We start from the raw sequence: 26455 nt of genomic DNA on the forward strand, positions 1-26455 counted from the left end.
GAAGGCGCCAAGCCACGGGAGCCAGGCAGCATCAAACAGGCACTCACATGGCTTGGCGATACCCCTAGGTCAGTGATTGCCGCTGTGCTCATCTGGAAAGGGGGTTTGCTGGGTGGCTGCTCATGAGCGTGGTCGCTTCATGGCTGCTGTGTTGCGCTGCTGCGACAATGCAACACATCTGTACATCTGTTCATCCCTGAGGCTGGCTCTTTGGGAGCCCACTTGCAAGAGAGCAGCTGCCCAGCAACCCCCCTCTCCAGCTGGGCACAGCTCCACTCACCAATCTAGCGGTATCCCGAAGGCAACAAGCAACGCATTCACCTTTGCCCACCCATCTCCGGTTCCTGTGGCTTGGCACCTTCGGGATACCGCTAGGCTGGTGAGGGTGCTGTGCCTTGCCAGAGGGGGTGGGGTTGTTCAGGGGGCTTATTTGCGGGGGAGGGCTTATATTATTTCCCACCAGAAAAATGTGGCATGGCCTTATTATTAGGACATGGTAGGTAACATCCTCAGTGCTAGTAAGGAGTGCTGTTTGCTGTCAGTTTATATTCTGGTGTCTTGCCTCTCTGTGTGACTGCAAGACTGCAAAGTTTAAACTGAATATTTCCTGAATATTCAGACTGAATTAAATATTATACTTTGTTTGATGCAATAGACTATAGAAAAGGAAGCAAAGAACAGTTTCTTTAGTTGGGAATAGACTTTTAAAAAATCACAGCATTTTGATGCTTACATGAGTCTAAAAACTCTCATACTTAAAAACTATTTGTATAATGTAATGCAAACCTAATTCCACCTCAAGGAAGTCATTTTATTGTTGGTTGTTCTTGACTTATGGAAACAAGCTTTCTTTGAAATTCTAGCACTGCATAGAAGTTAGTTTAAAATTCCTGAAAAGTTCTGCATTCTATTATGTCCTGAAAATAATATGTAGATCCTGACAGAACGAGATACTCTCTAGGTTATACCATACAGTATATTTCAGATAAACTACCACCAATGAAAATATCACAAGAAGTAGCTCTTTATTCCCCCTTTCCTATCCAACTTAATTCTGATACTTGATAAGACAGGAACTGACAACAGATACATTTTTTCAAGGCACTACAGTACTTTTTTTTCCAATCATGAATATTCTATGCATTATAAATATATTATTATTTTACCTAATACTAAGCTTAGTGCTGATTGTTTTCCAATTAAAGCAGAAAAGCTACTTTTTTCTACACAATAAATAGAATGGAACAACAGAGTTGGAAGGGACGTTGGAGGTCTTCTAGTCCAACCCTCTGCTTAGGCAGAAAACCCTGCACCACTTCAAACAAATGGTTTTCCAACATCATCTTAAAAACTTCCAGTGTTGGGGCATTCACAACTTCTGGAGGCAAGCTGTTCCATTGATTAATTGTTCTAACTGTCAGGAAATTTCTCCTTAGTTTTAAGTTGTTTCTCTCCTTGATTAGTTTCCACCCATTGCTTCTTGTCCTTCCTTCAGGGGCGTTGGAGAATAAGTTGACCCCTCTCCTTTATGGCAGCCCCTAAGATATTAGAAAACTGCTATCATTTCTCCCCTAGTCCTTCTTTTCATTAAATTAGACATAACCAGTTCCTGTAACCATTCTTCATATATTTTAGCCTCCAGTCCCTTAATCATCTTTGTTGCTCTTCTCTGCACTCTTTCTAGAGTCTCAACATCTTTTTTTACATCATGGCGACCAAAACTGGATGCTGTATTCCAAGTGTGGCCTTACTAAGGCATTATAAAGTGGTAGTAACACTTCACGTAATCTTGATTCTATCCCTCTGTTTATGCAGCTTAGAACTGTGTTGGCTTTTTTGGCAGCTTTTTTGACAATTTACCACTTGGACTGCAGACCATTTAAGAAACTGACATGGAGGTTTGTGGTGGTGTGAGATTATGATAATATGTAAAGTAATTTCTCCATACTAAGTGGCAATCCCCAGAAAGATTGTCAAGTTCTATTTATGCTCTCAATATCATATAAATAAATACTGTAGGAAAGGTTTGTGCTATAACCTTCTTAAGTTCTGATTAAACACAGAAACCAACTGAGTTCAGCAAACTGTGAGTATATGCTGTCAAAATATGTAAACAATCAAAATGGAAATAAAGGCCATGAGAACATTACAAAGGGTTCTCTGTATATTTTTTTTCTAATTTCTCTTCCTCTACCGCTACATATTCAGTAGGTTATGATAGTTCTCTCCCACACGATTACATTTTTAAGCATCTGATATTGCAAACAACAATCAGCAAAGAAGATGCAAACAACCCGTTTCCTTTTTCTCGCAACTAAAGATAAATTTAGAAAAGGAGAAACTTTTTATTGATCTTTCCCAAAGAATGAAGTTGTCCTTTGCATAGCTATTGCTTGTGTATTCCCCCGCCCCCAAGTGCCATCTTTTCACAATATATAGAATACCCTGACTGGGGATATGTTGCTCATATTTCTTGATTATCCGATATTATACTAGATGCTAGAAACTTTAGATGCTAGATTCTATAGCCTTGGCTAACTGTAGAATTTTTTTGAACTTGCATATGAACTGCTCAGTTTCCCAATTAATATAAGATCAGTAAAGAATAATTGTACGATGTTAACAATATTCCATACTGATTTCATGAAACGCATATCAGTAATCAGGAAAAAAAACCTAATAAAACTAGTTGAAAAGTAGCTGTGAACGCTCTTAATCGGAATGTGCTTGTAATATAAGAGAAGATTGTATGAATGTTAGGCCTATTCAGATTTTGCATGTTATGTTGTACTTTCTAGTGATTTAGCTCCACTTCCCATAATCGTTCATTGTTGGATTAGCCGTTGCTGTAAGCATTTTGTGAGTTTTTGGAAATACATCTCTATAAACCTGGCAATCAAACAGATAGGAGAAAAGAGAACAACTGAAAATTAACTCCCGCTGTACTGTTTGTATGTTAAACAGTGTTCCAGCATTGAAATGTACCCAACTGATATGTTTACAAAATCAATTCAAGTCCTACCCCGACTCCCACGCTCTTTTGGAAAGTGGCAATCCAATTAATGTTAAGTTGTTGAAATACATCATCTTTCATCATCAAGCCCTATTCATTTGAAATGTCCCCTCACTTCAGTGGTGGGTTTCAAAAAAATTTAGAACCTCTTCTGTAGATGTGGACTGCTTTGTGGGAGTGGCTTGCCAGCCATGTGACCAAATGGGAGTGGCTTGGCGCTTAGCAACCAAAATGTTGGCTCAGAAACTCTGGCATTTGAAGCACGCATGTCTTAAAGCTGTCAAGTTACAAGACCCTTACACCCCTAACCCTCTAGAAAAAAAACCCCAGGGGTGTTCAAACTTGACAGTTTTAAGACTTGTGGACTTCAACTCCCAGAATTCCTCCTCCAGTCATGTTGGCTCAGGAATTCTGGCACTGAAGTGTGCAAGTCTTAAAGCTGTCAAGTTACAAGACCATTGCACCCCTAACCCTTTAGAAAAAAACCCCAGGGGTGTTCAAACGTGACAAGCTTTAAGACTTGTGGACTTCAACTCCCAGAATTCTTCCTCTCGCTCTTCATCTTGATGATGTGCGGACAGGCGGGGGGAGGGAGCTGGAACCGGTTCTAAATAGCACTGTAGATTTGTGGAACCTCTTCTATAGAAGAGGTTAGAACTAGTAGGAACGACCCCTGCCTCACTTGCTAAACATTTTATTTCTTTATCTGCTTGTGTATTAACTGATTCATTTTTGTCGTGTTTATACCTCATACGACAGCCAGAAAGGTTCTCAATTTAAAAAAAAAGACACAAGTCTCCAAAGTGTTGGGCATCCGCACCATGAAGTCACTCACAGTAGCTAGCCAGTTTTAGGAAAACTGTGCCTCTTAGTAAGAGCACTTCATTCTAAATGCACCATTGATTTCAGACAGATCTGACCTTTTCAAAGACTGTATCATGTGGATTAAAATAGAACATTCATGAGTTCCTGTGAACATTTTATTTGTCAAATATGTGTGTGCCTTTTTCATATATTTGGCTGTTTAACAAAATGGCAAATACATCTTTGAAATGTGTAAATGTAACTCCTCAACCCATGATAGTGACTCATAAATAAAATCGGAGAAAACATGATGGTGAAAAAAGTTATCCATTATTTAGTTGGCTATTCAAACTTGTTGGAAACTGTTCCAGGCTTAGCTTATTTCTGGTTGATATTGTTACATACAATCCTGACAAAGCCTGCAAAATTAATGTAGAATACTAACATTGGACTTAAACAATATTGTTAATATTGGACTTAAATAGACTCCAATAAGGATTATTAGTAAAAATTTTATTTTTCAGTTGTTCAAATGTAATCCACAAATTTTTCAAGTCATATCAAAAATTATTTAAAATGCTGGGATTTTTTTAAAAAAAAAAACAGTGTTCACTCCAGCTTTTCTGATTGACTGAATGTTGTTTCTCCTCCTTGTGTTTCCAGAAAAAGGATCGGTAACCAATTCATTTTATTCATACACACATGTAATATATATGTATAATCTGACAGTATGTCAGAAATCATTTTGTCCCGTTTCTGGTAATTCAGTGTAGGATTGTTGTAGAAAATGACAGGATACACAAGCCATCTCTTCAGAGAAGGAAAAGTTTATTTGTGCAGGTTCATAACAAAGAATAAATGGCCTGAACACTGAGTGAAATTCAGGAACTTCCTTATATAGTTTATCACTTTCAGCTAAAGCCTTCTGTTAGTTTTGGAAACACCCCTCAAGATTTGCCCTTGAGTTACAGAAAGTATATCTACAGGATGTCATAATACATGGGTCAGCTAACGGACATGCATAGCTCGTAGTTTGAGGAACTAACAATATGTGTCTACCAAACAGATTAACAGCCAAGCCAGCAGATGGGCAAAAATAGATGTGTTACTTCAGCATATTTCATGTGCAGACTTCCTTCTAACCCGTGTCTAACTGCACTATGTCCTAAAAGCAAACCTTGCAATTTCTATGTGAACAGTTAAAGCTTAATATCGTGAAACCCTAGTTTGGTTCAGGCTTGAGGCCTACTTTGGTTCAGCCTGCCACCTTAGTCCCCTCTTTGTGTAGCCTTTAAAAAATTTAGGAAAGTAAATATTTTGTGCCTTTGCAGTTTCGAAATCCTCTGTCTGATCCGCCAAAGAGATTTGGGGGAATATGTGTTAACTGCAGAGGGAAGGAGAATGGAAAAGTTTATTTTTGTCTGCTAATGTTAGGCATCCCACATTACTATTTCATGTTTATTTTACACAGAGGTTTAAAGTTTGATGGAACCGGCTCTCTCAAACCCCTACTTACTTACATGCTACCTGAAAATTCCAAGACAGTTACCAAACACTTACAGATTAAACTAAAGTGCAATAAAGCTTTTAAAAAAAACACTTCACTATGAACTTTAGATACAGAATTTAAAAACTGGAAAAGTTATTATCAAGAACTTTTACGGATTTTGAACCTTTGGGATAGAATTGTCAGCCATTGGGTGGAGGAGGTTAAAATAATGCAAGCACTTTCTATAAATTGAACAATGCAGAGGAAGAACAAGATATGCATCATGCTGAGCAAATATTACACCCAAAAGTGTTCAAAGGCACTAAGTGAAGTTAAATGCCTTATACTTCCCAATAGGTAGTATTATCTCAGCATGACAGATGTTGTGAGGCACTGCAGAATGATTTTGAGCTTAGATTATTTTTAAAGCATATTATTAATCATTATATTGTTTCAGCACGATCCTTTTTTTCGACCCTTGCTTATATACTCTTTTGCTAGACTGCCCCACAAATCAGTATTTAATTGTTCTTCAGTTTTGCCTGTATTGAAATTGGCCACACTTTGGGTTGCCTTGTGCAAAGATAATTATTTTATTTGCTTGTGGCTTAATGTATACACATGTATCCAAAACAGAACATGTGAAGCTGCCACAAGAAAGGTGGCATGGGTTAAAATGGTAAAGGATGGGTTTGCATTACTATGGCTTAGTGTAGAAGGAATTTCCAAACTCCTGGTTGGCAGATCAATGTTTTTAGCCTATTTGGGGGGAAGGGATTTGTCCATGAGGTTTTAATGGGTGAAATGCATGTCAAAATGTTTGCAGCTTTGAATCAAAACAACAACAGACATTGGCTCCAACATACTCCCTGCAGTTCTACTTAAGAAGCCATCCCAGTCAAACTTTGAATCAAAATTGTGTCCCCTGTCAACATACACACACACACACACACACACACACACACACACACAAATACACACATACAAATATCCCCCCCCCCCAAAAAATGCAGTTCTGGTTCAACATGAAAAGTAACTTTAGTCCAATGGTGGGTTTCAAAAAATTTTAGAACCTATTCTGTATGTGTGGCCTGTTTTGTGGGAGTGGCTCGGCGGTAATGTGACCGAGTGGGCGTGACCAACTTGGAAAATATGGTGAAACTCACTTAACGATGTTATTGCTAGCAACCCAAATTTTGGGCTCAATTGTGGTCATAGGTTCTCTTTCTTTCTTTCTTTCTTCCCTCCTTCCTTCCTTTTGTCTCTCTCTCTCTCCCTTTTTTCTTTCTTTCTTTCTTTCTTTCTTTTTTGTCTATCTCTCCCACTTCCTTTTTTTCTTTTTCTTTCTTTTTTCCTTTTTCTTTTTTCTTTCTCTTTCCTTCTTTTTCTTTCTCTCTCTTTCTCTTTCTATCTTTGTCTCTCTCTTTTTTCTCTCCCTCTCCCTCCATTTCTTCCTTCCTTCCTTTCTTATGTGTATCTCTCCCATTTTCTTTCTTCCTTCTTTCTTCCGTTCTCTTACTTCCTTTCTTTCTCTCTCTCTCTCTCTCTTCCCTCTCTTTCTCTCTCTCTCTCTCTCACGCACACACACATCCCTTCCAATTATATTCATAGATATATTCTATGAACTAAAACTGGTGCCCAATAAATCCTATGATCACGGCATTCTGTGTCCTACAAGCCAATTCACAGAGCTCCCTATTCATCCTCTTACCACTCTGGGGGTTAACCAAATATGGTTAGTCATCCTATTATCTCTTGGTCTTGGTTCCCGCCTTTTCAGCAGAGTGGCAGAGAGGGCTAATTTCAAATGGCTTTTTTTTCCTTTTGCCAAAGCCTGATTTATCTGCTGCTCGGTGGGTGACCTAGTGGGTGTTTGAAGGTGTTGGGCATGCCACGGAAGACATGCACGTCACTCAACACACACACACACACACACACACACACACACACACACAAACAGCTTTCTGCAATGTAAGGCGCATGTGTAAGGGGGACTGGATCAACTGGGAGGCTGGCAAAAAAGAAGCCTCTGTTTCTCCTCTTCCGCAGCTCACAGAGAAAGGAGGCAGGGATGATGGCCGGTTCTCGCCCCCGCACTGCTTTCCGGGACATCCAGCCAGCTAAGCAGGGCAGGCAGGGCTGCAGCCAGTGGGCCACAGGGGTGGCAGTGGCAAGCAGTAAGTGAAGAGAGCACCGGCCAGTATCCCTGCCTCTTTCCTCCGCAAGTGTGGCTGAGGAGAAATCAAGGGAGAGAGGGATTTGTGTAGTGTGTGTTTGTGTGTATGTGTGTATGAGATAGCCACCTGGTTTCCAATGGGGGGGAATCCATGCAGAGGGAGAAAAAACGCATGGTTTTCTCCCCCCCCCCCATTGGAAACCAGGCGGCTGTCAAAGAGAAGGGAGCGTGCACCACATGGGCTATTCCCCAATAGCCGAATCCTCCCCTCCTGTTCCTTCTTCGGCTGTTGGAAGAAGCCCACGCGGCATGTGCTCCCTTCTCTTTGACAGCTGCCTGGTTTCCAATGGGAGAGGTAAGAAATCAATGCAGAGGGAGGAAAAACTCATGGATTTCTTTCACCCATCTTTGGAAACCAGGCAGCTGTCAAAGAGAAGTGAGTGCACGCCATGTGTGCTTCTCCCAATCCTCCACTCCGGCAGAGGAAGTGGGTGTGTGGGGCAAGCCTGGTGCGGACAGGCAGGGCAAGCGAGCGAGCGGCAACTGGATGGGCGGGGGAGCGAGCGGAGGTGGCAGGCCAGGGGAGGGAATGTTCCAGTACTGGAGCTTCCGGAAGCTCAGGTACGGGAAAGCACGCTAAACTTTACAATTGGGTATGCACGTACTGGTGCGTACCAGCTAAAACGCACCCCTGCTTTAGTCCTATAAAGTTTGTTCATGTTTTGAGTATTTTTAAATAAAGTGGCATTCCATATACTAGTCATGCCATACAACCAAAAAGCTTCTTTATATGTATCTAAAAGCTTTATTGTGGGATGAGATATTTCATTCTTTCCCTTTGAAAAACCAACTGATCTGTTAAAGCTAAATGGGGCACTTGGATGGCAGATCACCAGAAACTACTGGGATATAGGCTAACTAAAAACTTCAAGAAGAAAACAATAGTAAACCCAGGCTGCATTGCTGCAAAGAAAAGTACATGAAAACAGTAGAAATGGCTCTCAACTCAAAGGGTGCCACTTGAGACATAAATTTGATAAACTCTGTAGGTTGCTACCACTCAAAATGTCTCTTACCTTCTTTTCTATTGCCCAGGGGCTCCTTTAAAACAGGAATGCTGTAGGACAATTATCTGCCATTCTTGGTTTTATGGCAGTGCAGTTTTATTAAAAGCCCTCCCTTCTCCTTCACTTCGTACTCCTCATTGGGGTGGGTGGAGGGATTCTAAGCTCTATTTATATTATTTTCCCATCTTTGACTGATGCCAGTTTTTCTCTTCTCCTTCTGAAATACTGCTTTACCATTTGGGTGAAGAGTCTTTGTCGTTGATTTATTTGTCTCATATTTTTTTAAAAGAACAACAGACAGGCTCTAATTTTTAAAAATGATACCCAAACAGAATATATAGGACCACCATGCCATAACATGTTCTTAGTGGACTTTTGAGTCTCTGATCAGCAGTTTCTGAATCCATCAGTACAAATTCACATGCAGCATTTCAGATTCACAACGGGGTTGTATGGAGAATCTGTCTTTTTTTTATAGAAGTGTGTATGTATGTATAAGGAGATACACATCAGTTAACCTTGCATTTGTACCTGAAATGATCTCCTTATTACCTCCCATCTCCCTCGAAGACCCAAGAAGGGCTGAGGAAAAGGGGTCATGGGCTCAACTCCCTGTCGGCAACCTGAAAGGAACAGCACTTCTATCCATTCCAGGGAGCTTTGTTTCTCTTAAATGCTTGTCACATCCCCTGATTTGTTCTGAAACTGTTTTAATTAGTATACTAGTACTTTCATGCTAAGAATTCATTGACGATAAGATTGAAGATAATTGTGGCCCTTCCAATGCCCTTAAAGATCTCCTTATCCTTCACTATGCTATCATTAAATCTGTACCTTTTGTTTATCCTTCAGCTCAAGGTGTTTCTAAGGTACGTGCAGTTTGTTACAACAAGAGCTATTTGGAGGCAGTTATCCTTCCCCACGGAAGGCCGAAAGGAGAATCTGCCCATTAGAACACCTTCAAATGATCTATGTGTCAGGGTTCCGATGGAGCCTCTCGACAAGCTTCAAAAGAAATCCAGATATTTATTAGGAGCAACATGTCATATCCAAGTGAAGCCAACTCTGACCCTACGTAATTTATGGTCCAATTATGACCCTGTTTCCCTCCTCCCCCCCAAAGTGTATCATAAATCACATTCTCCAACGGACACTTTCCTGGGCTGTAGAGATCCTCCTCCAGCTGCTGTGGGTAACCTGGGAGACAGCCTTGAGAAAGATATGCCTGGAATGTACTTCTGTTTGTGGCTGCTGTGCTGCTTCCTCAGTTTCCCAACCCCCTTGCCTATGGAAACTCGAGAGCAGGCCAGGGATGCTTTGCGAGTTGACATGATTATTTATTCTTCATGAAATTTCCTAGAGAGCATGCTAAATTCAACTATATGCTTGGTTTGCTTTAGTGAGATACTTTATGAGGAAGGCACCCTGGAGTATGCAAATTCTGTGATATAAACAAATATCTGTGTTGAATGTGGGTGGGTGGGGTGGTCTATGCCAGTGTTTCTTAACCTTAGCAACTTGAAGATGTTTGGACTTCAACTCCCAGAATTCCCCAGCCAGCGAATGCTGGCTGGGGAATTCTGGGAGTTGAAGTCCGGACATCTTCAAGTTGCTAAGGTTGGGAAACACTGGTCTATGCAATGCATCTGGTTGTGTATGTTTTAAATTATCATTCTATTATCATCCTCTATTCTGAGGAAATAGGATATCGGAATTTAAGTTCCTTTTTCCTTTATTGGTTCCATTCTGTGTCTGCCAAACAAATTTTTGTACAAGTTAATGGGTGTGTTAGTAGCCACCATGGCTCATTTAAGAAAATATCTTCTTCCCAATACTGCTGTAAAAGAAATACCTTTTTGCCTATTAGCTATTTAAATGAGGGTATAATTCTCATTACAATATGTTCATTCCTTTGGCTGAGAATGTCTTGGAAAACTGTTTAGCATTAAGCTTGTTTAACTGCCTGGGAAATATGTTTTCCCTTAGTCCTTTGCATATGTTCTTTCTTCTTCCTATTTTCTTTCCATTGACCATTTATTTATTTATTTTAGGATTCATACGTGGCTGCCCATTTTATATCCCCAGATTTTGGCAGCTCACAGCAACAGCAATAAAAATATGCAGCATGAAAAACAATTTAAAAACCAAAAATTCAAAAGATAGCAATTCTTTTAAAGTAGCTAGAAGAGAAATTAGCTTGTCTTTGAGAGACAGAAAATAATTCTTGAACCAAGTTATGAAGCCTTCAATTTTCGTACAATGCCACTCCCTATCAATAAATTCCAAGTCAAGATTCCTTGGTTTACTAAGAATTTAATAACTTCTAAGTCAATAGAGATTCTGTTTGCAATCCAAGTCCAAAACATAATTCTATTAATTAATAACAGATGAGTTTATATTGAGTTTATTTTTCTTATAGCATTTAGAGAACTGTGAAAAAAGCAAATATTTATACAACATCCTTTGCATTTAATATCTTTCAAGAAATAGACTGCTTGAGTTTCAACTGTAACAGTATTCTTAAAATAGTGAGAAACTGGTATTAGAATGATGTCAGAATCTTCTGTAGTTCTTTCCTGCCATCTGGTGGCTTTTCAACTGCTTGCATTTGTTCTGGGGGGAAAAAATGTTCCCAAAACATTTTGTTCTGAAAAACAAAAATAAAAACCTGATTCCCTATGATGTTAGATTACCCAAGTTTTTTTTTTTAATTTTCAGCTGAAGCAAAGTGAAGCAAATGCAGATACCAAGGAAAAGCTTCCACTACGCCTACGGATATTTGAAAAATTCCCCAACAGGCCCCAAATGGTAAAAATCTCCAAGCTGCCTTCAGATTTCACAGTTCCCAAAATAAGGTAGTAAACTTTTTCTGCCTCCTTACTGCAAAGCTGACTCTCTTGAACTTCATAGGCAGAGGGTTTCTTGTTTTTAATTTTCATATTTTGGGGTCTGTAGTAGTTTGTTTTTAAATGTGTAGAAGAGTTCTCCTTTTTCTTGTCTCCTGTGCCAAAATTTACAACTCACTGAGCCACTGGCAGTTGGGCAGCATTTGTTGTTGTTGTTGTTATTGTTGAAAGTAGTCTTATAATAATGTGTTCTTAAAAATAACCCCCAACTGTGTTCTTACTTTAAGTTAAATAGATTTGGTAATTAACACTATCATATATGGAAGAAAAAGCTGGTGAACTGCTTCAGTTTTCCCCATCAAAAAATGGGTCGACTCAAAGATGTGGAAGATATGATACTGAGCAGAGAGACTCCCTGGCTGGGACATACCAATAAAACTACAGGGGAAGAGCAAAGAGACTATCATAGTAGCAAGAGCATCCATTATGCAGATGGGGTAAATCCTAATGGCTCTGCAGCCATTGAGTCAGCTTATGAGCCAAGGTGGCGCAGTGGTTAAATGCAGCACTGCAGGCTACTGCTAGATCAGCAGGTCAGCGGTTCAAATCTCACCGGCTCAGGGTTGACTCAGCCTTCCATCCTTCCGAGGTGGGTAAAATGAGGACCCAGATTGTTGGGGGCAATATGCTGACTCTCTGTAAACCGCTTAGAGAGGCCTGAAAGGCCTATGAAGCGGTATATAAGTCTACTGATATTGCTATTGCATTGACACAGCTCCTAGTGAAAACATGTCTCTTCACTGTTGAAAACCAATTGCTTAACCACAAAGTCCCAGGAGTGGATGGAATTCATTTTAAATTGCCGAGACCACTGCCAGCAAAAGCATTGTCAGTACTAAGTGTATGGAAGTCTGGTCATGGCCAAAAGAATGGAAAAGGTCAATGTTTACCCCAATACCAAAGAAAGATGGTAGAAAGACTGCTCCAATCACGAGCCATAGCCTTGATACCACACTTTTGTATAAAATTTTCTTGAAGGTAATCTAGCAAATTTGAATCCAACCGCCAACAGAGAACTGCCTGATGTACAAGCAGGATTTTGGAACAGGCCTAATTGATAGAAGAGGCAAAAACTGATTCATTTCCTATTGTTTGCTGCCCCATTTATTATAATAAACTATTGAAAAAAATAAAATACATTTTATTGGTATTTCAAAGTCTGGAAATTGGTCTATCAGCTAACATAACAAAGAGCTTTGGATGATATATGATAGAAAGCAGTAGTTTTCAACCTGTGGGTCGGGACTCCTTTCACAGAGGTCGCCTAAGACCATTGGAAAACACATATTTTGGTTGTTCTTAGGAACCGAGACACCAATTTTATGGTTGGGGGTCACCACAACATGAGGAACTGTATTAAAGGGTCACGGCATTGGGAAAGTTGAGAACCACTGATATGAAGGATATATTTATTCAAATTTCGTTGTCATTTATTCATTATACATATATAAAGAAAATATAAACAACAGGCAGTGTATCTCTCTCCCTCTCTCTCTCTCTCCTTCCTTCCTCCCTCTCTCTGTCTCTCTCTCTCTCAAAAGGGAAAGCTTTATGAAGCAGTTTATTGATCGACAGCAGCAAGATACAACTTGTTTATTGAGAAGGCTTCCATCAGCTTCTTCTTCCTCCTGTGATCACGCTAAAAGGCTGGCAATTGAAGACAAATACATTGACCAGAAGGCAAGTCACTAGATACAGCAGTATATAAAGATCTCCACTCATATTGTGATCTGACATCTTAAATGTATGTGGGGTGTCACTGTAGCTGGTGATTACATTTAGCTCATCATTTTTCTAGCCAGGAATGGATATAAACTAACCTGTGTGGGGTTGGTGGAAGACAGAGCTTCTTGGAAAGGTTTACGACTGATGCTATGAATAACAGAAAAGGTCTTCAGAAAGTGAGTTTGTGTGTAGATGTATTTTTTAAACATTTCATGGTCTTTCTGAGTATTGATACCTCTAGTGTTGAAGAGCAAAGGGGGATAATATTACTCTGTTTACCCAAGCTCTACAACAGTCAATATCAGTCAACCAACAATGAATGCTCTGTACACAAAATCATAACTTCTAGAATCTGTTTTTTTTAAAGATCAGAAAAATATTAAAATAAATGTCAGTCATCTAGGAAGGATCTTTTCTGAGGTCTTGAACACTACTGCGAGATAATATTGGGCTTCACGAATTGACTTAGTTTCCTGTACTCAGCAGGAATTTTATCTATGTGACTGGAACATTAGGTTGCATTTTGTTAGATGATTATAGCTTTCTACAGAGGCAATTACCATAGCAACCTGACATTTAAGTATATCCTCTAAAGTGTCTTCTTCTCTCTAATACTCATTGGAAATAACATTTTTTTAAAATGAACATTTGTCTGTGTGCACAGCAGAAGAGAAAGAAAGCACAAGCTATAGAAAATGTTAATTAAACATACATCAGCGAAAACAAAAACAAAAAAAATGATCTGCTGACAGCTGTCAGATTCCTTTGTGTGTATGCTATCTGTGGTTCACGCAGTCTGAATCAAATAACTCAGAATACTGAATGATAAAATTATGAGAATTCGATCACAACATTTAACAGAAATCAGATTTTAACTGTGGCTTCCAGAAGTCCTTTTGAGAATCTTTCTTTATTCTGGCATCTCTCTTTGTAAAACAAATAAAATGGATGTTGACTCATCTCAGTTTTATTGTTAGAATTAATTCTACTTTAAGCTATTTTTAAGAATATTTGTCACCTCTTAGGTTAAAGACCTTTATTAAAAGAAATCTGACTGAAACCTCTGACTGTTTTACCAACCAGCTCTGCAAAACTGAGATAGAATAAGATTATTTAGAATAACTACCGAAATAATGCAACATTTTCCTTAAGGAAGAAGCTAGGTGTAATAATAGCCCAGGAACCCAGAATCATAATCAAGTAAATAGAAAATAAAAATTAGCACTCTGTATCAATGTTTCTCAACCTTCACAATTTTAAGTTATATAACTTCAACTCCCAGCATTCTGTTCACACAGCTTAAAGTTATCAGTGTTGAGAAATACTGCTCGATATCAGTGGTCCCCAACATTTCCGGCCCTTTGGACCACCAGGGAAGAGAGAGAGATTGGTTGCACATGAGCCGCAGGTATGCACAGCTCTATTTGCATGAGTGATCGGCACAAACGTCATTTGCACATATAGAGCTTTGTGCAGACACATGCTCACCTGCTGCTCACATATGTGGAACTGTACACATGCGCTCATTCGCCTGGTAGTAGCCCAGGGGTTGGGGACCACTGCTCTATTTGGTTCTTTTTCCTGTAAGAAGAGAATATATCTTTAAAGCATAGGGAAGATTGCATCCTCCTCCTCCTCGTCTCTATTCCAAGATTGAAGTGATGTAGTTCTAAATACCATGGTAAATACCTCAGTTAATGAGCAAAGTCTTGTGCAGGAGGCTTTACACAACATTTCCATACAGAAACTCTAATCCATACAGTCCAGTCAGTTCCGATAACTCACCTAATATTTTGATTGTGCTTGCTGGTCACCAAGTATCATTTCATTCAGTCTGGCAACCATGTTTTAATTTATATTAGATGATAAGTTGATTTATCAAGTTAAATCATGCTTGATAATCAAGCAGCCTTTGTGTGGCCCGTAATTCTCTGAAGCATTTTTCTTGCAAACCATCTTTGTAGCATTATTATTATTATTATTATTATTATTATTATTATTATTATTATTATTATTATTATTATTGTTATTATTGTTGTTGTTGTTGTTGTTGTACAATTGTATCACAGCGGCCAGTTGTTTCGCCGGATTTGGCATTGGTTACTAGTCGGGCCCCACCCAGGGGCCTAGGACGTCGTAACGTATTTTCGTAATATGCGTGCAGATCCAAGCAGTGCGGCTTTTTGCATTTGACTGATGGTGATTTTGTCAATTTTTAACTGTTTTAAATGTAATTCCAGTGGTTTTGGAATAGCACCCAGTGTGCCAATTACCACTGGAATTACCACTGCTGGTTTGTGCCATAGTCGTTGAATTTCGATTTTTAAGTCCTGATATCTTGCGATTTTTTCATGTTCCTTCTCGGCGACCCTGCTATCACCTGGTATTGCGATGTCTATGATTGTGACCTTATTTTTCTCAACCAGTGTGATGTCTGGTGTATTATGCGCCAGTATTTTGTCGGTTTGTATACGGAAATCCCACAAGATCTTGACCATCTGATTTTCAGTGACTTTTTCAGGCTGATGTTCCCACCAGTTTGTTGCTGTTTTAATATTATAATTTTTGCACAAATTCCAATGGATCATTTGTGCTACTGAATTGTGCCGCAATTTATAATCAGTCTGCGCGATTTTTTTACAGCAGCTGAGTATGTGATCAACAGTTTCATCAGCTTCTTTGCAAAGTCTGCATTTGGCATCATCAGAGGATTTTTCGATTTTGGCCTTAATGGCATTTGTGCGGATAGCTTGTTCTTGCGCAGCCAGGATTAGTGACTCTGTTTCTTTCTTTAATGTACCTGTTTTTAACCATAACCAAGTTTGTTCACTGTCCACTTTATCTTTTATTTTTTCCAGAAATTGACCATGCAGTGCTTTGTTCTGCCAACTCTCCATTCTTGATTTTATCACATCTTTTCTGTATTCTTGTTTTGTCTGTTGGGCCTTCAGTAGATTTTTGTTCTTTACTTCGATTAATAGATGTTCTTGAGTGTCTTTTAAATAATCAGCCAGTGCATGTTTTTCTTCTTCAACTGTTTGCTTCACTTGTAATAATCCTCTGCCACCTGATTTTCGGGGCAGATATAGTCTATCAGTATCACCACGTGGATGTAAACTGTAGTGCATTGTCATTAGTTTCCTGGTTTTTCGGTCCAAAAGGTCCAAATCAGCTTGTGTCCAGTTAACTATGCCAGCTGTGTATCTTATAACTGGTATTGCCCAGGTATTTATGGCCTTGATTGTATTTCCACCATTCAATTTAGATTTCAAAATTTTCCTAACTCTGTTGGTGTACTCTCGCCTGACAATAGTTTTTACTTCTCCATGCTTGATGTTATCCAACTGCAGAATGCCTAAGTATTTGTAGGCTTCATTTTCTTTGCATTTAATTAGTTGGCCATTGGGCATTTCAATTCCCTCAGATGCAGTGATTTTGCCCCTTTTTATGGATACAGTGGCGCATTTTTCCATGCCAAACTGCATTGAAATATCGGTGCTGAATACTCGGACTGTATTTGTCAATGATTCGATTTCTATTTCTGACTTTCCATAGAGTTTCAAATCATCCATATATAGTAAATGCGAAATTTTTTCAGCTTTTTTGGCTGTTTGGTAGCCTAATTTCATTTTTTTTAAGATTACTGATAGTGGGATCATTGCGATGATGAAGAGAAGAGGTGAAAGTGAATCACCCTGGAAAATTCCTCGCTTGATATTAACCATTCCGTAGCTCTCATTCCCTACTGCCAACTCAGTTCTCCATTGTTTCATTGCCTTTTCAGTAAAGGATGTAATATTTTTGCTAATGCCAGTTGTTTCTAAGCATTTTATGATCCAACTATGTGGCAGTGAGTCAAATGCCTTTTTGTAATCAATCCAGACCATATTCAAGTTCGTTTTTCTGTTCTTACAATTTTCTAATATCATTTTATCAATTAGAAGCTGATCTTTTGTGCCCCTGCTCCTTCTTTTGTTGCCTTTTTGCTCTACTGGCAAGATGTTGTTTGTTTCCAAATAATCCATCATGTTATCTGCAATAATGCCTGTGAGTAATTTGAAGGTTGTTGGTAAGCATGTTATTGGTCTATAGTTTTCAGGTGTTGTTCCTTTAGTTGGATCTTTCTGAATCAAGTATGTTTTTCCAGTTGTCAACCATTCATCAATTTGGCCCTTTTGTAAAATTTCATTCAGTTGCCTGGCCAATATTGCATGTAAGCTGGTCAGATATTTGAGCCAGAAACCATGTAATTGGTCCTTTCCAGGTGATGTCCAATTCTTTACCTTTTTAACTCGATTTTTGATCATCTCAGTTGTTATTTCTAATACTTGCATTTGTTTGTTGCCAATGCTTTTCTCAAAGTCATGTATCCACTTTGCTTCCTTGTTGTAGTCCTTTGCATTTTCCCACAATTCTTTCCAGAATTCAACTGTGGCCTGCTTTTCTGGTTTTTCACTTTTGGTGTCACCATTCACATTAAGACTTTGATAAAAACGCCGTTGGTCTGATCGAAATTGCTGATTTTGTTTATATTGGATGATTCGTGCCTCATATCTTTCAATTTTTCTAGCTGTTGCTGTTATCTGCTGTTTTACAATCTCTACAGCTTCATTGATGTTTCTTGTATCCAATCTATATCTTCTGATTAGCCGATCTATGATTTTGTTGTTTTTAAGCCGTTGCTCATGCATGTTCTTTAAGTTACTAGCATCTGCCCTTAATTTTTTGATTTTTTGTTCTAGACGGATTTTCCACTTTGGCTTTGATGCTTTTTCTGTTGTGTGACTAGGTACTTTAATTTTAATGCCTAGTTCATTAGTGACTATTACAGCTGCGCTGTACATTAACTGGTTTGTTTCCAAGATGGATCCCGGTTCAATTGTTGAAAACACTGCATTAACCATTTTCATGATAGGGGCCAAAATTTTCTTAGGCACAGTTTTTAGTGATGGTAAACATTGCCTTTCCTCATTAAGCAGAAAATGCTCCATGATCTTATCCTTCAATTCTTTTTGTTTTTGAGTTAGTTCATCAGTTGGTTCAGTGATAACTGGTTCTAGTGGTGGTGATGTTATTTCCTCCCTGAGAGCTTCTTCTGGGAGTTCTACTATAGTGTCTTTAGTTGTGTCTTGAATATCAGTTATTTCCGCTTGTGATATTGTTTTTTGGGTTTTGCAATTTGCCTGAATTTCCTCATGTTCAACTTCACTAAACACTTTATTCCGTATAATAAATCGCCTTTGATCTGCTAGTCGTTGTTCACTAACATTTGAATCTGGATATTGTTGTTTCCATAATTCATACATTCGCTTTAAATATCCTCTTTTTTCTGGCTCTGAGTTGTAGTAACAGGCCATTATGGCACGGTTTTCATCTGCACTATATTTTTGTCGTTTTGTTGGCTGGTCCACTTGTAGCCCACTTGTCGACGGATGTCCAGGGACCCAAACATCCGCCGCGGCCCTTGTTAACCCGCGCGACGACTGATGCGGTATGGAATTCTTATTCGTTTTTTTCACCATATTGTATGGGTTGGCGGGGTTTTTTTTACGGGACCAGATGCCAACCTGATCCCAACCTTCCTCCTTTCTCATCCGGGCTTGGGACCGGCAACGGCGGAGTTGTTGTTGTTGTTGTTGTTGTTGTTGTTGTTGTTGTTGTTATTATTATTATTATTATTATTATTATTATTATTATTATTATTATTATTATACAATTGTATCACAGCGGCCAGTTGTTTCGCCGGATTTGGCATTGGTTACTAGTCGGGCCCCACCCAGGGGCCTAGGACGTCGTAACGTATTTTCGTAATATGCGTGCAGATCCAAGCAGTGCGGCTTTTTGCATTTGACTGATGGTGATTTTGTCAATGTTTAACTGTTTTAAATGTAATTCCAGTGCTTTTGGTATAGCACCCAGTGTGCCAATTACCACTGGAATTATCACTGCTGGTTTGTGCCATAGTCATTGAATTTCGATTTTTAAGTCCTGGTATCTTGCGATTTTTTCATGTTCCTTCTCGGCGACCCTGCTATCACCTGGTATTCCGATGTCTATGATTGTGACCTTATTTTTCTCAACCAGTGTGATGTCTGGTGTATTATGCTTATTATTATTATACAATTGTATCACAGCGGCCAGTTGTTTTGCCGGATTTGGCATTGGTTACTAGTCGGGCCCCACCTAGGGGCCTAGGACGTCGTAACGTATTTTCGTAATATGCGTGCAGATCCAAGCAGTGCGGCTTTTTGCATTTGACTGATGGTGATTTTGTCAATTTTTAACTGTTTTAAATGTAATTCCAGTGCTTTTGGAATAGCACCCAGTGTGCCAATTACCACTGGAATTACCACTGCTGGTTTGTGCCATAGTCGTTGAATTTCGATTTTTAAGTCCTGGTATCTTGCGATTTTTTCATGTTCCTTCTCGGCGACCCTGCTATCACCTGGTATTGCGATGTCTATGATTGTGACCTTATTTTTCTCAACCAGTGTGATGTCTGGTGTATTATGCGCCAGTATTTTGTCGGTTTGTATACGGAAATCCCACAAGATCTTGACCATCTGATTTTCGGTGACTTTTTCAGGCTGATGTTCCCACCAGTTTGTTGCTGTTTTAATATTATAATTTTTGCACAAATTCCAATGGATCATTTGTGCTACTGAATTGTGCCGCAATTTATAATCAGTCTGCGCGATTTTTTTACAGCAGCTGAGTATGTGATCAACAGTTTCATCAGCTTCTTTGCAAAGTCTGCATTTGGCATCATCAGAGGATTTTTCGATTTTGGCCTTAATAGCATTTGTGCGGATAGCTTGTTCTTGCGCAGCCAGGATTAGTGACTCTGTTTCTTTCTTTAATGTACCTGTTTTTAACCATAACCAAGTTTGTTCACTGTCCACTTTATCTTTTATTTTTTCCAGAAATTGACCATGCAGTGCTTTGTTCTGCCAACTCTCCATTCTTGATTTTATCACATCTTTTCTGTATTCTTGTTTTGTCTGTTGGGCCTTCAGTAGATTTTTGTTCTTTACTTCGATTAATAGATGTTCTTGAGTGTCTTTTAAATAATCAGCCAGTGCATGTTTTTCTTCTTCAACTGTTTGCTTCACTTGTAATAATCCTCTGCCACCTGATTTTCGGTGCAGATATAGTCTATCAGTATCACCACGTGGATGTAAACTGTAGTGCATTATTATTATTATTATCATTATTATTATTATTATTATTATTATTATTATTATTATTATTATTATTATTATTGTACAATTGTATCACAGCGGCCAGTTGTTTTGCCGGATTTGGCATTGGTTACTAGTCGGGCCCCACCCAGGGGCCTAGGATGTCGTAACGTATTTTCGTAATATGCGTTCAGATCCGAGCAGTGCGGCTTTTTGCATTTGACTGATGGTGATTTTGTCAATTTTTAACTGTTTTAAATGTAATTCCAGTGCTTTTGGTATAGCACCCAGTGTGCCAATTACCACTGGAATTATCACTGCTGGTTTGTGCCATAGTCGTTGAATTTCGATTTTTAAGTCCTGGTATTTTGCTATTTTTTCATGTTCCTTCTCGGCGACCCTGCTATCACCTGGTATTGCAATGTCTATGATTGTGACCTTATTTTTCTCAACCAGTGTGATGTCTGGTGTATTATGCGCCAGTGTTTTGTCGGTTTGTATACGGAAATCCCACAAGATCTTGACCATCTGATTTTCGGTGAGTTTTTCAGGCTGATGTTCCCACCAGTTTGTTGCTGTTTTAATATTATAATTTTTGCACAAATTCCAATGGATCATTTGTGCTACTGAATTGTGCCGCAATTTATAATCAGTCTGCGCGATTTATTATTATTATTATTATTATTATTATTATTATTATCCTCATTATCAACATTGTATTTTACATTCATGTTTTCATATAGAAATGTATTTTTTTGTTTTCTATGACATCTGGGTTGTTGTCAAATATGACAGCTTCCCATTCATATATCGAATGTATGCTTATCTTTTCTTTCTTTTGAAACCATCTGTCCTCCTTGAAGCAATTTTATAATCCTTATAGGTCTGGCAGATTTTCTCTCTTAATCAGTGTTTTTCTTAAAGGCAGGTATGCTCTATATTCATAAAACTGGATTTAGCATATTACAAAATAAGCATGGGAAGATTTGGCATTAAAAATAAAAAGAACTTTAAACTGCTTTTCTATGTTTCAATAAAAGTTTCTGGTGTAATTCTTGTGAAGATTTTTCAATGCACATGTTAACATACTAAATCCCCAGAATGTTCAGAGAATGCATATAAACTAGATGGAATCTTTCTTTCAAAGGAGCCTGCAATATAATTCCACGAGCAAAGTTTCATTGGAGAAATCCAGCATCATATTCACAACATAGCAGCATAGTAGATGTCAGAGTCTTTCTTACTGAAGAACATGATGGAAGATAAGGCTCTGGATTCTTTAGATACAAAATTTCCACAACCCTGCCAAATCCCCAACACCGGGACCAGAATAGAACAATTGGCCACAGGTGCCTGGCCCCACCCACTTCACTCCAGCTCTCCTACTCCAGCCGACCCACTGCAGGCCTTCCTCCCCATCCACCCCTTCCTTACTGATCCTCCCCTGCCACTCATTGGCTGCAGCTTCTGCCCCTCCATATCCCTTCAACAATTCACCATGGGATGATTAGCTGTGGCCAACTTGCCATGTGGGACAATTAGCGACACATATTGAGATGTCATATTATTGAATATAGAGATTGGAAACCAGAGGGAGAGTCTGATATCCTGTTTTATTATTTCAGGACTGTTTTCATTTTTGAAAGAGAAATCTTATTAATTTGTCAAAAAACTGCCTGGATAATTTGTAGATGATCATTAATAATTATACTTATTTATACATGATCTTTATTTTCACTAATGATGAGCATAGTATGCCAATATACTAAGGTATATGGTAGAAAATATGGTACTATATGGTATAGAATAGAAACTTTACCCTAAAATTATTGGTTCCAAATCATCTTCCAGATGAAATCCAAATTCAAAACAAACAAAAATAATTCTTGGTTCACCGTAATAGCATTTGTCAGCTTCCATTTGATTTCAGTAGCTAAGGTTTTAAACAACATAGTCTAAGTACTAAGACTGTCAATAAAGTTGGTTTCCTTTTCTTTTACAGCTTCGCAAATCTGTTTTCAGCATTAGGGCAAGAAACCTTCTGGAGAAGGAATCTGCAATCAATAAAATTCTTAGGTATTAAAGGGGGATTTGAGGGTCCCTTCATTATGAGTAGGTTTCATATAAAATGAAAGCAATGTAAAATGCAATGCATCACAGTTTGCAGCTTGAGATCCAAGTTCCACACAATGGCTAAGTCTAAATCAAGAATGAGATGAGTGAAGAAGGTTGCCATTTTAGTGGTGAGATTTACTGACAGCTGACTTAGTGAATTAGTCTTGATCTAGCTCTTTTCATCCTATCTTGAAAAATGGCATTTATTATTCAAACTTTTCCATCCCTTGCATAGACAATGTTTGAGAAAGCTGTCTCCTATCCTTCCTGAGAGCTGCAGTTTCCTGGCTATGCATGTTTCAAGTTCAATTTTAAAACAATACTTTGGAGCATGATGGTGCAGATGTAAATCTGGAATTCTTTAAGACAACTGTGTCATTTCCATGATCCCAGAAAATTATGTAGGTTCTTTGAAAGATTTCCCACCAATGTTACATTCAAACATTCAAAGTTATTTCCTAAATGCTGTATATCCCTAATTATTACTTATCATAGTATCTGTTTACCTAGAGCCTGTACTCATCAGCGTATGCTTAGTGGATCTCTTGAGGGACAGCCTGCAAAAGAACGATCTATTCTTAGTGTTCAGCATCATATACGCCAAGAACGCAGGTAAGAAGAATTCAATAAAAACCTTTTAAGGACACGTTAAAAGTAGAAGTTAAAATTCTTGTAAGTTACACAGCAAACATGAGTAAATTAGAATTAGTTCATAACAAATGACAGCTGTATTTTTATTGCAATAATAATAATGACATTATCATAATAGAAAACTCTTATATTTTAAATATAATTGTTTTCAAAATATCCAAGTTCTGGTTGCAAAAGTCAGGAAAAAAATTCTGTAAACAGGGTGATCCAATCATGACCTTTATTGTTCAACTGCCCTCGCAGGATTTATGGATTAGTTCAGTGATGTACTATATTAGTTAACCTTTCCACTTTTCACATCATCACTTTTTAAATCATTTGTGTCTCTTGAGAAAAGGAAAAAAATGAACCATCTCTTTGGACTAGTACAGGGCTGTCAAACTCCCAGGCGCCGTGGGCTGGAGGCGTCATGCACTGGCCACACCCACACCTGGTTTAGCGAAGGGGGGGAAGTCCCGCTATGTCACGTGACACCGCCATGACTATGTGAGTTTGACACCCCTGGATTAGTACAACTATTAATTCTGCACTGTAGGTACAACTTCTTACTTCCCTACTTCCTTAGCACCTCCAGCTTCAGCTGTCATGATTGATCTTCAGCTGTCCTTATTCCCAGCCGATGTGGGAATTGTAATCCAAAACAAATAAAAGCCACCAATTGTAGAAAGTAAGATGCAGCTGAGTGTAATGCAAAATCAAACCCATAATTGCAAGGTCTGTTGTTCCACTGATGCATGCTCAGTGATCTTAGTTTTTTTCACCAAATGAATGTCATTTTTTCAGGTCACTAAGGCACGGCTCCAACAGTCAGCGAATCAGCAGAGGAAAGTCTCTTGAAACATTAACTCAAGATGTAAGTTTAAGTGAATAGTCTGAGTCATACCTAAGTAAAACTAAAAACAGAATGAAGTTTAAAATACCTTGGATCTTATAACACAGATTTTTTTAAACTCTGTAATGCTGGTGTTACATTTGAGTGCATTCTTTTGTGCATTCATTACATGGTAACTGAATCTCAGTTCACAAATATGCAAAGTAAATTGTGCCTGGGAATTATAATTTGGAATAAAAGACATCTCCAGCTGGGTCAGAATTCATAATAATCCATCACATCTTTCCTGGAATACTACGGTACTTGGGTGAGATGACAGCTGTTTCTTCATTAGCAAAATTGCATATAGCATACAGACAGACATCATGTTTGGCCACTAGACAAATCCTTGTCTTAACTTTATGCAGATGATACTGCCTACTCATTCCTTCCCAGTGGTGGGATTAAGATGAGCGTTATTGTCCTTCACAACTAATTGTGAGAAAGAAAGATGTACCATAAATTAAATCAAAGCTGAACTTAAGTTCCTATCAAAAATATCAACAGTAAATGGAATATTAGTGAACATGTTCAGAACAAATGAGATAGTCTGGGCATATTTACCGACACTCAAATCCTTCATGTTACACATACGAAAAGCCAAGGTAATTATCTACAATGTGTGTGTTTTTTTCTATCTAATTGGAGGCCCTCATATCCTCAACCCTTTGCTGGACAAAACAGTTAAGTCCTGTGCTTATAAAATATCTATACATTTTGAGAAAACACCAATGCAAGTTTCTGAGGGTGATCCATTGCAGGGGTGAGTTGCTACCAGTTTTACTACCGGTTTGCAACCTCACTGCATGTGTGTGCTGTTTAAACTGTTTTTCCCATATGCGCAGAACAATTTACAGTGAACTGCGTACGCACATTCACTAAAAACCAAAATGGCGGTGGCCCAGTGTCCGCAAGGGAACCAGTTTGGGGGCGTGGCAAGCCTGGGTTGCTGCCAGTTCTGCGACCCAGGCCTGAATTCCACTACCACTTCGGCCAAACCGGGCTGAACCGGGAGCAACTCACCTACTCTATTGGGTTCCGAATGCTGCTTCATAGTGAAGCCAGCCTTATTTCTCTAGAATCCCAATTCTGACAAAGTAGATTTGCTATGCCTAAAGCTATTCAAAGCTCCCTTAACCTTCTATAATCAACATCCTTCCAAGTGGATCAACTCTAGGAAACTAAGGATATTCCATCACTGTGGGGAGATAGAGAATGTTTGAGTCCCATCCTCGAGCGAGATACACCTGGTGGGACCCAGAAGAATGGCCTTCTCTGTCATTCCCCCCAAAATTAGAATTGTTCCCACTCTAATACTCTTCTGGAAGGCACTGAATACCTGGTTCTGCAAGCGGGTCTGGGGAACCCAGAGCAGGATGGAGCCCATTAAATGGCCCTTGTGAACTGCTGTTGCCAGGGTAGGAGGTGTGGGGGGGAATGTGATTTTATTATATTGCGTGACCCGACAAATGTCCGAACGATAAAAGCACGCCGACGAAACCGTGGCGCTAAAACCGCGATGTCAAAAGTGCGCCGACAACAATATTTCTGTAATATTCAGACTGGCTACATTCTTGTTTCTACCAAGTCAGGGCCACTTGTTCTATTTTATTGGATTGATTGTTGCTCCTAAAATCGAAATAAATTGTTGCTCAATTACCATTATTACCAATCATAGAAATTAAATGTAATTTCTAACTCACTAACAGCTACTTCAGTGCTGAATTAATAAACTCAGTAATATCTTCAAACATGCTTAAATTTAACTGGATCAATGCAATAATTAAAATGCAGACTTGTAGAGAAAATGTTTAACAATAAATAGCTGATCAAAAATAATGATAGATATTATTTTCTCCCAACCCAGAGTAAAAACTTTCTTTTTCTCTTTTAAAAGTGTTGTGCAATTGCATACCGTTAACTTTTATAGTAAAAAATGGAAAACAAGTTTAAAAAACATTTTTCTTCCAGCATTCTAATACAGTGAGATACAGAAATGCACAAAGGGAAGACAGTGAAATAAAAATGATCCAAGAAAAGAAAGAACAAGCAGAAATGAAAAGGTATTTTAAATGTAACTTTTATATCAATATATAAGACAGATCTGAATCCCAGTTAGGCATTTATTACTTCGTGAATTTTAAGTGGTTACTCCATTGATTGATTAAATCTGAACAAATTGCTTATGAGTGGAATCAAGCATTTCTTTATAGATATGCATAAATCTCAAAGGTCAGCATCGTTTTAAAAGGGGCATTCCTTGCTGAACATACATCTTCTGAGACCTTGCAATCATAACAGTTAGTGGCATATTTAGGCCATTATCACTCAGTGTCCAACCTTCTCTATGAGATGAAGTGGTTGGGTGCGCTGACCTAGGGTTCCCCAGCAGCAGGAAGCTAAGTCCTCATCATAATAAACCCCTTTCATTTACAGTGTTCCTCTCCATCAAAGTCC

General features: G+C 38.7%; 1 protein-coding gene across 2 annotated transcripts in view; it reads left to right on the forward strand.

Annotated features, from left to right (window-relative positions):
- The window catches only part of NALCN (sodium leak channel, non-selective), a 237133-nt gene that overhangs the window by 178630 nt on the left and 32048 nt on the right, over positions 1 to 26455 (forward strand). For both annotated transcript variants that reach the window (XM_087726865.1, XM_087726866.1), the window contains 6 exons: positions 11268 to 11404; positions 12997 to 13135; positions 22364 to 22437; positions 22987 to 23088; positions 23911 to 23980; positions 25970 to 26061. In XM_087726865.1, coding sequence (XP_087582991.1) covers positions 11268 to 11404; positions 12997 to 13135; positions 22364 to 22437; positions 22987 to 23088; positions 23911 to 23980; positions 25970 to 26061 — 614 coding nt within the window. The remainder of the gene's footprint in view (positions 1 to 11267; positions 11405 to 12996; positions 13136 to 22363; positions 22438 to 22986; positions 23089 to 23910; positions 23981 to 25969; positions 26062 to 26455) is intronic.

The sequence above is a fragment of the Thamnophis sirtalis genome, unplaced genomic scaffold, assembly GCF_051295495.1.
Source record: "Thamnophis sirtalis isolate CommonGarterSnake01/CBP01778 unplaced genomic scaffold, rThaSir2_p1.2 scaffold_12, whole genome shotgun sequence".
Lineage (NCBI taxonomy): Eukaryota > Metazoa > Chordata > Lepidosauria > Squamata > Natricidae > Thamnophis > Thamnophis sirtalis.